Raw genomic sequence first — 13,407 nt, 5'->3', positions numbered from 1 at the left:
TTATTTAGCTTTTTACTCAACAGCTCTCCAATTTGCAGTTTCAGCAATCCGGTTGCTAGGGTCCAAATTACCCTAGCACCCAAGCACTGATTTGATTAAGAGACTGGAATATGATTAGGAGAGAAAGATGAGTAAACAAAAGTAGCAATAACAATACATTTGTAGCCTTACAGAGCATTTGTTTTTTAGATGGTGTCAGTGACCCCCATTTGAAAGCTGGAAAGAGTCAAAAAGAATTCAAGAACAATAAAATATGAAGGCCAGTTGAAAAGTTGCTTAGAATAAGCAATTCTATAACATACTAAAAGTTAACGTAACGGTAAACCAGCCCTTTGGTCAGTGTCAGTAGTTGCAGTAGTGAAGCCTGTAATATTAATGTAACTGCAATATAAATGTGTATTTGTTATTCACTTTGCTTGTCAATGCTAATCAGTTTTCTATAATTTTTGAATGAAGACCAATTGAAAAGTTGCTAGAATTGGCCATTTTATAACATACAAAAAGTTAACTTAAGGGCAGAGACAGACAAGAAGATTCGTGGAGATTTAGTCGCCCGGCGACAAATTGGCTCTTTTTTGGGTGACTGATCTCCCTGAACTGCCTCCCTGGAATCGAAATCGCCAGCGGGATGGCGCTCGGAGCGCTTTGTTTTCCGGAGTCGTCCAAAGTTGTCTCATCAGGAAAGTTCGGGCAACTTTGAAAAACGAAGAGCTCTGAGCGCCATCCCGCCGGCGATTTAGATTCTAGCTGGCGGGAAGGCAGTTCAGGGAGATTAGTCGCCTGAAAAAGAGCCTATTTGTCGCCGGGCGACTATTCCTCCCGAATCTTCTCGCCTGTCTCTGCTTTAAAGGTGAACCACCAAGCGGCCTCCAACCAACAGAATCTGAGTTCTACTTATATCAGGGCTTCCCCCCTTCTGTACAATGAGAACTGTAGTCTGACTTCTGAGGCCTCACCCAAACTCCGTAATTCTGTAATCACCCTTTTACTGTATGTTTCAGGGCAATGGATACAAGTGGCACAAAACCGCTCATCGTTACTGTTACTATCTAGATTTTGTCTGTGATTAGTTTTTGTATACTAATTGGATGCAGAACCCCATTTTAGGCTCCCTTTCACATCAGATGTCACCTCTGCATTATTATTCCATGTCTCATTTACTGTGTAATACAAAATAACCATGCATTAATGCAAGTGGCAAGTAGAATATGACATTATTTTCATTGCTGCCCTTGTAAGGTTGATATAAGTTACCCACAATGTAGTATAACATATACCGGGGGAACATCTACAGCAAGAAATATATTTCCTGCAATGATACAGTCATTTAATTAAATAGTATTTTGGTTATGTTTTTGAATAACGGGGGAAGTGAGGCACGCTAGTGATTATTCTGGCATTTTGAGACATTCACACCTTCACTCCTACTGTCTCTTCAACTGTCAGTAGAGGTTTGAATGACCTTCCACCAATGAGATCAGTGTTGAAGACACAAAGATATAGAGCATATAAGTATAATTGAATTTGTAGCCATTCAGTGAGTTGCCAAAGGATGTGGCAGAGCTTTATTCTCAGTGGTTTAAGGAAAATTAATCAACGTGTGTTTTGGCATCAGCAGCAGAGGAGCTCACACGTGTGATTATGTGTGACTACTGATGGCTCCAGATTGTGTTATCTGCATAGAGAGGGTGACAAATTCAAATTAGAGGCTTTAACAAGGTGTTGGTGTCTTGAAAGATATTGGGAAGCAGGTTCATGTATATGCCAACAATTCCCTAATGCAATGGGGCTGGGGTAATACTAGGCTCTAAACTATAGCAACTAATCAGACATTTGCTTTTATTATTCCACCTATAGTAGACAGAATGCAGATACTGCCAATGCCATCATGTGATGCCTTTTCTTAGTGAGTCATTGGCAGATGCAGAAATATTGATGGCCATCGCCTACCGCTACTATTCAGATGTCCTATTTTAGGGGAAGAGGTGGATCAATCCAATTAAAATCCACTACAGCTGCTGTAATGTAATGCCCTAATAGAGGCATTTTAATTGGAATTAATCCCTGGTGCCGTTCCAGTTTGCTCCCGTATTTGTGTGCAGATGGTAAATGGTAGGGATGCACCAAATCCAGGATTTAGTTCGGGATTGAGCCAGGATTCGCCCTTTTTCAGCAGAATTCGGATTCGGCCAAATCTTTCTGCTCGGCCAAACCTAATCCAAATCCTAATTTGCATATGATGGGTCGGCAGCAATTTTGGTGCGCCTCGTTTTTGTGCACCGGTGGCCCAGTGTGGGAGTGTCCACAACCTGCTTTTTGGCCGCGGCCCCGCAGTTGGGTACCCCTGATTTAGAGGAAGGCAAAAAACCCCATCTGAAGCCTCTCCAATTTGCCTCAGTGGGGGAGTCTGGCTGATGAACTGCAGAGTTGCTCAGTGGTGTTGGCATCTGACATTTTTGACTGTTGACTTCCAGGGCACACTTTCCTGCTCAATAATCAATCATAAGCAAAATGGGAGAAGAAGTGATGCAGGCGAACTTTGCAGCTCTACAATGCTCCAGCAATACGAGGGAGCAGTTAAGTTCAGTGCAGTAGGGGTTATGTGGTTGGAGAGTGGGCAGGGTGCATTGTGTGTTGGGGGGGTAAGTTCCTCTTTAATTAAAATGGAATGTTCATTAGTTTGTAACCACATGAGTTAGGTATGGGTTGGGTTTTGTATTAAAAAGGTTGTTCACCTTTAAATCTACTTTTGACTTAGGGAGAGGGATATTCTGAGACAATTTGCAATTGCTTTTCGTTTTTTATTATTTGTGGTTTTTGAGTTATTCAGCAGCTCTCCAGTTTGCAATTGCATCAGTTTCTAGGGTCCAACCATGCACTGATTTAAATGAGAGACTGGAACATGAATAGGAGAGGCCTGAGTAGAAAGACGAGTAATAAAGAGTAGCAGTAACAATACATATACATATAAATAGTGACCCCCTTTGAAAGCTGGAAAGAGTCAGAAAAAGAAGGCAAATAATTCAAAAACATTAAAAAATGAAGGTCAATTGAAAAGTTGCTCAGAATAAGCAATTCTATAACATACTAAAAGTTAACTTACAGATGAACCACCCCTTTGGTCAGTATCAGCTCTGCAGTAGTGGAGCCTGTGATATTAATGTAACTGCAATATAAATGTGTATTTGTTACTCTCTTTGCTTGTCAATGCTAATCAGTTTTCTATAATTTTTTAATACAGGCACAATGTCCCAAGGGTCTTTTCGGCAGTGGCGGGACTACCGGGGCCACACCACCTCAGGGCCCCCCGGCAGCTCGCGCGTCACTGAAATCCGGGCCGAAACTCACGTAAGGAGGGGGGCCTGGCTGCGCGTCCCGCACCAGGGCCCGTCCCCTCTAGTTACGTTACTGCTTTTCGGGAAGTGATTCTGGGAAATCATACAATTCCGATTTTCACACGATTTTACCAAGTTTGTCCCTGATCCGATTAAATCACCCTTTTTTAATAACAAATAAGGTCAAATTGGGAATTTTAGCTTGGTCGGCCTTTTTTGTTTTAAAAAATCAGAAAAATTCGGATTTTCATAAATAACCCCCATAAAGTATAAATAAACTATATTTTTAAAATAAGTTCTATTTTTCCCAATTGGACTGATAAGCATGTCTAGTATATGAGATACAACTTGTACTTTCCAGAAGCAGATCACGCGCTAAAACCCCAATGCCAATAAAATGAAATTTGTTTTAAAGCCATAAAATTAGCTGTAAAGCCTAGCACTGCGTGGGGCCCTCCTTGTTTGTTTTACTGGCACACCACCTTCCCCTGCATCAAATGATCTCCTTTCAGATCTGAATGTGACAATTACGATTGTGTTTTTCAGTTTTCTGGGGAAAATGAACCATCAGCTTTGAGCAGCAGGAAACGAGAGAGATAAAAGGCCGGTTCTACTTCAGTGAGTCCTGACAAATAATGTTTTTGGATAATAAGAAGTGTGCTGTGCCTTGTATTGTACTCACTTCCATCTCTGACGGCCTGCAAGGATTGGAGGGGGGGGGTTGTTTTAAGAAAATTGCCCTGAGTGATCCGCAATAAAATGTCTAAACTTATTTAAATTGTCATGTTTAAATTTGTATTATCGGAGTAGACTTTCCTTATTTCCCTATATTGATGGATATATTTATGAAAGAGTAAAACTGGGTTCTCCATGTTTTAATTTGGCCTTCACCGATTACGTCAACCACATTATAAGACTTTAAGGGGGTTATTTATCAAAATCCGAATTCTGATTTATTAAAATAAAAAGTCAGACCAAGCTAGAATCCACAATGTAACTTTATTTATTATTAAAAAAGTATGATTTAATCAGGGACAAACACAATAAAATCTAGTGAAAAAACTAATTGCAAGAGCTTTTTCCCCGAACCGTACAATTTTTTGGCCTTTTTCCCTCTGAAAAGTCAGAATTTCTCAGATTTTTGCCCGAAAAGCTCGACATAGTCGGGCTAATTCCAGAGCAGACCACAGAAACTTCCAAATAGTATAGGGACCTCTCACATTGACTTACATACAATCTCAGCAGGATTTTCAGATCTGACTTTTTGCAGCATGGGACTTTAATAAATCCTGAAAAATTTTAGTTAAAAAAAAATAAATACGAAAAATTTGTGTTTTGCCCCGACAAGCCCAACCGGACTTTAGTAAATAACCCCCTAAATGAGCAAAAGCAACATTTGTAAAAAAAAAAATGTATCCAGATCTTATGGAAGAATTTCCGGGGAGGGGGTCATTATGAGAAAATAATGTATCAAATTTTCCAACTCATGGGGAAACTCCATGGGAAAGTCATAGAAATGGTAAAGAATAATGAGATTATACTGAAATACTATTTTTTATATGGTTCGATCGAACAATTAAATCCTTCGAATTAAGTCCTTGGGGACAGATGAATCTGTCCTATTCTGCTTCATGGCAGACTGTTAAACAGTGAAAAATTTAAAAAGGCGTATTCTCACAAAAATTCATTAATTTCTTTAGAATTATTTTCACTCCACATATTGTGCTATTTTTGTGCCTCTTGGCTTGTTTTGCGCTGGTTTTGTAGCTGATTTTGGCTGTTTTTCAAAATTAGACCTGACATCCCTGGACTCCAGTCTCTCCAGTTTTCACATTCTCACATCTCACTTCTAATAGTATATTAGTTCATTCATGACTGTTGGTCCTGCGCACTTAAAACATTTAAGCCCTGGATTGCCTTTGCAGGAATACAATAGGCTGGGGGAAGGTTCATAGTTCACGCTGTAGCCTATCACTTTCTTGAGCTACCGAATTGGGGCTTTACTACTTTGAGAAAAGTTTTTTCTACCCTATCCAGTCCTGCTGATTGCTCTCTGCTGTTTGTGAGTATCCCTCTGGGAACAAATCACTAGAAAGGGTTCCCACGCTTGTGGTGCATGCGGGGCCACCACAGATTGGGCCCAAAAGGTCCAATTGGACTAAGGCCGGCCCTGAACTGATGTATAACTTACTACAAATACTTCATCTCATGAACACAGTGTGTGATTTCAAAATTCCAGCATAACTGCGGTTGCAACGGACACAGTGTTAGTGTGGAAATTGGAAAAGCCTCCAAGGAATCCATCTTGTACCAAACTCTCTATATTGAGTAGAATTACTTGAACTTTAGTCCTTGTTCCTCTGCTATAATATCACTACTGATCATTAACTGTCTAACACTGTTGGTCGGTTACAATATGGAAAGTGAAGCTGCTCTGCAGCCATAGTGGGAATGAAATGACCGTTGGTTGCTATGGTTACACTGTTTGTTGTTGGTCAAGGTTAATGATATGCTTGCCATTGGCTGAGAAAACAGATCCCATTATGATGTCATAAACAGAAGCGACTCTGCCTGTTGCTCTCACCTGTTTGATCATTAGACTGCTGAGCGCTGTTGCTGCAACATCAGAACTCCAGTCTTTTCACTTTTTGCATTTTTTACTTTTTCTTGTTACTTCAGAACTTTTTTCACTTTTTATCGTAACTTCAAGAAACAATAATGGAAAAAGAAGAGAAAGATATTCGGATAGATATGAATGATGAAGAAGAAACAGACGATATAAATGCAGAAGATCGTCCTTTCATAAGGAGATTCGGCAAGATCATGCTTGTACTTTTCATTTGCCTCCTGGCTGGCTGCTATTATATATTTGTGGTGGAGCTGTGCATATTCACTGTACAGTTATTAGAGGCAAAGATCACCTTCCTGGTGATTTTCCACCTTTTGTTCCTCCTGTGCGTCTGGTCCTATCTCCGCACTGTTATGACTCCTCCCGCTGTCCCTCCGGCAAAATTCCGCCTGTCGGAGTCTGACAAGCAGCGGTACCTGAGTGAGAGAAAGCCAGAAGTGCTGCAGGAGATCCTCGTTCGTATGGCTAAAGACTTGCCTATTTCTACTAAGGACTCAAAAGGAGCTTTTAGGTACTGTGACATATGCCAACTGCTAAAGCCAGAGAGGTGCCACCATTGCCCAGTGTGTGACATCTGTATACTGAAACTGGATCATCACTGCGTCTTTCTAAATAACTGTGTGGGATTTTCGAACTACAAGTCCTTCCTCCTGTGCGTGGTTTATGCATTGCTATTGTGCCTATTCACTAGCGCAGTGTCACTTTATGGCTCCATACTATTCTGGACTCATCAGCTGCCCAACACCCAAGCCAAAGTGCCGATCATTGTGCTGTTCAGCTTGAGCACATTCTGCTGTGTAATGTTATTACTATTGTTATATATTCATTGCCATTGGGCTGTAGATAATATCACTTCTAGGGAGGGTGAAAGTGGCACATGGAATGAACGTTATGACTTGGGTTTGAGCAAGAACCTGAGACAAGTGTTTGGAGATGAAAAGAAATATTGGTTCCTCCCAGTCTTCAGCAGCTTAGGAGATGGCTATACATTCCCAATGACTGATGCCACAAAGGACATAGAAAAAAATGCTGCTGCTGTTGCCAAAGACATTACTGAGAGCCAGAACTGAAAAATCACTGGACTGACAGTGACCACAGGGAAGACTACGAGGAAGAATTTGCAAAAAAGGACTTATATAAAGTTTTTTTTTAACTGTGATGTAAATCTAATATAAATAAATGTAATATTGCATGTAACTGAACTGCTTCTCTGCTGTGTTATTTATCTCCAATGTTAGGAAACAAGCCACAACATCCTTATTCTTTCATCCAATGAATATAGGGGGGAGGGATTTCAGGCAGCCAATAAGGAAGGTCACAGTGTTTTATTTGGCCAACATGCAGTGCAGGGGTATCAAGAGAAGAGTAAAACATTGAAGCAGAGCAGTTCCTGATGGGGCAGATGGGTACTGAACCAGGCGTATGTAAAAATAGCCATAGGCGGAGGGTGATTTTTTAAATTGGATAGGCTAGATCCACAGCACAAACACCCATCCTGGGTAAAGCTCAGTCTCACCTATTCTCTAACTGTGCTTGGCACACTCACAGCAGCTCATTAGTAGTGATGGACGAATCTGTCCCACTTCTTTTAAAGTGGTAGTGACAAAAAAAATTACATTAAAAGTTACCTGTAAGTCATGTTGATCTTTTTAGCTGATAGTTCTGCTTTTGTAAGTAATTGATACTTGAAGTTCCTAAACCTGACTGTTTTGCCAACCTGACTGTCCCTTCTTAACCTGTTTCTAATGTTAACGGACCCCTGCTGCACAAATATGGCAGCCCCCTCATAGAGGAACAGGGTAGTAAGAAAGGTAATGTAATGTGCTTTTATGGCAAAATTATAAATATCATTCAAAGACAATGTTATGATATATAATAAAAAAGGTTATTTTCTGATGTCATGGTCTCTTTAACTTTCCTTTTAATTCTTTAGGCAAACAGGTTTGTGGACCATAGACGCACTGATAATGTCGTACGAAACAAATTAGCGTATGATATTCAGTGCTTGTATGGTGGTGTTTTCATGAAAATAAAAACTAGACCTTCACATAAAAACACTAAACAAATGGTCTTTTAAAGAGTCTAACTCACAAGGAGAAATAGGTCTGAGTCTCCCTTGAATTCATTGTGCTGGACAAAGCTTCCCAGGTCCAGTTCATGGGCAACTGCTGAATCCAACAGATTTGTGAATCATGACCTAACTCCAACCATTGGTGTTACATCAAAAAATGTCTTAACAGCTATGAATCAGATTTAGTACCCTCTAGCACAAGAACATTGATTGTGCCTGACAAGGTTCAGGGGAGAAGCAGTTACTAAAAGCAAAAGATGGATAGAACCAGGGGACACAACAAAAGCAACATATGGAAATACTGCTTTACAGCTAGGATGATCATAAAATAATCTCCCAACAGATGAGGTAAGAACCAATTCAGTAACATTTAAGTAAATCTAAGTGCTTAAAGGAGAACTAAAGAAGTAGGTAGAAATGTTGTACATTATGTTTTGTGTTTCTATACCAGCCCAAGGCAACCACAGCCCTTTAGCAGTAAAGATCTGTGTCTCCAAAGATGCCCCAGTAGCTCCCCATCTTCTTTTCTGCTGATTCACTGCACACGCTCTGTGCTGATGTCACTTACTGAGCTTAGGGACCCACTCACAATATACAGTACATATAGAATAGAAATGTCACAATATAAGGCTGATTAGTCATTAATACAGATAATTACTATATGGCAACATAGAAACCAGTGCAATTAGCATCAGAATTTAATAATCAGCCCTGTAGCATCAGCTTATATTACAGACCAACCTCATTTTCTGCTGGATAATTAGTGACGACCCCTAAGCTTAGCTTCTCAACAACTGCTCAGAGCCCACTGAGCATGTGAGTGTCACAGACACTTTCCAAGATGGTGACCCCCTGTGACAAGTTTGAAGTCCTGGATCATTGCTGCTATTGACAAGCTGAAACTTTAGGCTGGTGCAATAAGTTCAGCATATAAAATATGGCATTTTTAGCCACATTCATTTTTAGGGTTTAGTTCTCCTTTATAAACGGTAATAAGCATGTCATGATCAGATTAAATAGACTATGCAGTGTATTCCTAACATCATAATCTGTTAGTCTATGTTCCTTTGCAAAAACAAAAACTACTGAGCACACCAGTCTGAAATGTAAGATATTTCATAAGGTCCCCAGACCCCAAAATGAATTTGGGACTTTACTGTTGCTGCAGTTTACATCATGTCTACTGAGGTCCCAGGAGAAGTGTAAACTTGAGGTTCTACTGTAATTTTATACAGTTTCCCCTGCTGTCTCCCTATATTTCTTTTGCTGCTTAGTGGAACTAAATGAAGTCAGCGTTACAATAACAAAACCATGCAGTATCCCGTTAGTCTAAAAGTGGTAATACCCTTCTGTGTGACATTGCATTAACAATACATGAAATACTTCTAAATATCGTATGCACCGAAGATGTAGTAAAGCGTTTTACTGGAATTTACACAAAAGTGTTTGTGCTCTATATTAAGGGGCCCATTCACCAAGCTCGAGTGAAGGATTCGAAGTAAAAAAACTTCTATTTCGAAGTGTTTTTTGGGCTACTTCGACCATCGAATGGGCTACTTCGACCTTCGACTTCGAATCGAAGGATTCGAACTAAATATCGTTCGACTATTCGACCATTCGATAGTCGAAGTACTGTCTCTTTAAGAAAAAACTTCGACCCCCTAGTTCGCCACCTAAAAGCTACCAAACCCAATGTTAGCCTATGGGGAAGGTCCCCATAGGCTTGGCTAACTTTTTTTGGTCGAACGATTATTCCTTCGATCGTTTGATCGAACTATTTGCGCAGAAATCCTTCGACTTCGATATTTGAAGTCAAGGGATTTTAATTCACCCTCGATATTCGACCCTTGATGAATTTGCCCCTAAATGTGAGTGCAACCTTACAGAAGGAGAACAAATCTAACTAAAATGAACGTGCATACATTTTGCAGCTCTTGGGGGCTGACTGTTCTTTGGCTTTTTCAAGTTTAAACATGAGAGGAACCCTTGAGAAATGCTTTTGTGTTGAATATTTTTACATATGACGGCAGTTTTTGTACAGCTCTCTGAGATAAGGAAGATGTCAATCAACGTCCACAAATTACAGGCCAGTTAGAGAAACGTATTACCATAATATGCATGTCTGATATAGATTTAAAAAAAAAACAAACAAGAGCAATGATTAGAATAGTGATTAGGATTGTGGTTTCTAAGAGATTGCTTCAGGACTTGACATGAACTGGAAGATAAGCATGAAAGGAGGCTTCCTATCTTAACTCAACAAAAAATTATCAAGCGGATTTTAGAAGCTGCCCCAGAGCATTAAAGTATATAGTCAGATCCAGAGTAATGTGCTTTGGCCCCCAATACACCCATAGTGTGACAATCTGCACCCAGAGTTAGCGGTGAGGGCCCCAACTTTTTTACCCGTGAGCCACATTCAAATGTAAAAAGAATCAAGGAGCAACACTGGCATGAAAATAGTTCTAGAGGTCGCCAAATATTGGTTGTGATTGGCTATTGGTAGCCCCTATGTGGGTTGACAGCCTACAGGAGGCTCTGTTTGGCAGGACATCTGGTTTTTATACAACCAAAACTTGCCTCCAAGCCTGGAATTCAAAAATAGGCATCCGCTTTGAGGCCACTGAGAACAACATCCAAGTGGTTTATGAGCAACATGTTACTCATGAGTCACTGGTTGGGTAACACCGTTGTAAGGGAAGGAGGTTGACGTGGTAAAGTTAAGAGGCAAGAAGCTGTTCTTATCATAAGTTGTCCAACTAATGTGCTGTTGGGCATGCCAGGGTAATTACTACAAGTTTAGATTTTTCTGTTGTCATTTGTGTGTATTTATGGCAAACGAAAATGAATCCATGGGGTGCAGGCACATGTGGGACACCACGGAAGAAGGTTTCAAGTCAATGGAGTAGCAGCACAGTTAAATAAAAAATGTAGATGCTAAAGCAAAATGCTTTGAGTCTGACCATGGCACGAACCTAATAACTGCACTTTGGGATACAAATGTTAAGGGCATAATGTATTCGTTTGCTTCAGGTCTAGAATACCATGTCACCTATGGGGGAGGTTCTTACAAACAGCAGATCAGTAAATGAGTTGGCATGGGTTGATAGAACTAAAGAAAACTTTACACAGGAAGAATTGTGTTATAATTGTTTTGTATGGATGGCACAGTAGATTGTTCATCCTTATAAAGAACTAATAATGGATATACTATGTAGAGTTTGATCTGCTTTTTGGGAAGGTAAGCCTCCCTAAATCGTTGTTCTTCTCATACTATTGATGACTAAATAGCTAGTGCTGTTGCTTTTCAACATTGGGGAACGGAGTTCTATCCTTAACTGGGCACTGCCTGCACGGAGTTTATATGTTCTTCTCTCGCCTTTGTAGGTTTCCTAGGGTACTCTGGTTTCCTCCCACTTACAGGCAAGTTATATGTTTCCTGATGAAATTGACCTTAGTATGTGTAAATGTGATAGGGACAGATTGTAAGTTCCACTGGGCAGGGACTGGTATCAGGCCTGGATTTGTGGGAATGCTACAAAGGCTTTGGATAGGGCAGCACAAAATTAGGGGCTGCATGCCTCCCAGCAACATTTACCTCTAGACACGCAGGAGTACCTAGTCCCCAGCGTCTAAAGAATGAACAAAGTAGTGGGTGGGCATGAATATGGGACACAAGTAGCGTCAGGCTAGTGGGATACAAGGAGTCCCAGGTTGAGGGTTTGGCAAACAGGTGGATAGTCAACATGGTTGCAGTTGGCCTAGGGGCACCCTGTTTAGAAATCTGGCCCTGACTGATATGAGTAATGAACAACTTCTATAAAGCATTGTACAAATGGGTTGGTGTCATGTAAACCCTTTCCAACAGATATAAGACCAAGGGGCCGATTCACTAACTTCGAGTGAAGGATTCGAAGTAAAAAAACTTCGAATTTCGAAGTGTTTTTTGGGCTACTTCGACCATCGAATGGGCTACTTCGACCTTCGACTTCGAATCGAAGGATTCGAACTAAAAATCGTTCGACTATTCGACTATTCGACTATACGACTATTCGACTATTCGACTATTCGATAGTCTAATTACTTTCTCTTTAAGAAAAAACTTCGACCCCCTAGTTCGCCATCTAAAACCTACCAAACTCAATGTTAGCCTATGGGGAAGGTCCCTATAGGCTTGCCTAAGTTTTTTTGGTCGAAGGATAATCCTTCGATTTTTGGATTAAAATCCTTCGAATCGTTCGATTCGAAGGATTTAATAGTTCGATCGAACGATTATTCCTTTGATCGAACGATCTAACTATTTGCGCTAAAATCCTTCGACTTCGAATATCGAAGGATTTTAATTCCCAGTCGAATATCGAGGGTTAATTAACCCTCGATATTCGACCCTTGGTGAATCGGCCCCTAAATAATACCAATGTTGTGGTCAGACTAAAAGCTAGCACAAACTCCTTGCACTATCCCATGTCTCCTTACGGCAAGACTGCACTTGTGCCTATGCACTTGTCTGAATTCACAGTTCACTGAAATGTAGCATTTATAATTATGGTGTCCTTGGGTTTTTAATACACAGTTATCCAGAAACCCGCATAACCATAATAGAAAGGCCATATTCCATTTTATCCAAACAATCCAAATTTTTAAAAATGATTTCCTTTTCCTCAGTAATAATAATAAAACAGTAGCTTGTACTTGATCCCAACTAGGATATAATTAATCCTTATTGGAAGCAAAACCAGCCTATTGGGTTTATTTAATGTTTACATGATTTTCTAGTAGACTTAAGGTATGAAGATCCAAGTTACGAAAGATCCATTATCCGGAGAACCCCAGGTCCCGAGCATGGTCCCATACATGTATATATATTTTTGGAACACTTTCAGTAAAAATTTATTCATAAGGAAATGAGCACCAATGTCCATTTTTCAGTATGAATCATCTAATACAAAGTATCCGGCCTTCCGTGTGACAGATTCCAATCCGGCAGCTGGACATGCACCAGGGACTTTATAGGTCAACATTAAAGACCAAGAGAAAGTCATAGAGGATTATTTTTTAAACTCCGAATGCAAAAATCAAGAAAATTTTGTGATTTTTTTTTTTTATAAAATCTGACATTTAACAATCACTAATTTTTTGGAATTTATTAAACCCAGAGGATGGAAAAGTCCAAGGGGCAAATTCACTAAACAACGAAGCGCCTAACGCTAGCGTGAATTCGCCAGCGTAGTGCATTTTCGTTAATTCGCCGATTCACTAACGGACGCTGGTGTAAATTCGCTAGTGTTACTTCGCACCCTTACGCCTGGCGAATTTGGGAACGGACGTAACTACGCAAATTCACTGACGCGCAAATTATTCTGAACGCTACC

At 40.2% G+C, this 13,407-nt stretch overlaps 1 protein-coding gene across 1 annotated transcript; it reads left to right on the top strand.

Annotated features, from left to right (window-relative positions):
* Nucleotides 1-5,670: 5,670 nt before the first annotated feature.
* On the top strand, nt 5,671-7,116 carry LOC121393564 (palmitoyltransferase ZDHHC2-like). Its single transcript, XM_041562386.1, has one exon. The coding sequence runs from the start codon at nt 6,054-6,056 to the stop codon at nt 7,032-7,034; it is 981 nt and encodes a 326-aa protein (XP_041418320.1). The 5' UTR covers nt 5,671-6,053; the 3' UTR covers nt 7,035-7,116.
* The last annotated feature ends 6,291 nt before the right edge of the window (nt 7,117-13,407 follow it).

The sequence above is a fragment of the Xenopus laevis genome, chromosome 5L, assembly GCF_017654675.1.
Source record: "Xenopus laevis strain J_2021 chromosome 5L, Xenopus_laevis_v10.1, whole genome shotgun sequence".
NCBI lineage: Eukaryota > Metazoa > Chordata > Amphibia > Anura > Pipidae > Xenopus > Xenopus laevis.
The sequence above is the reverse complement of the archived record's forward strand: the minus strand, read 5'-3'. Positions and strand labels throughout refer to the sequence as shown.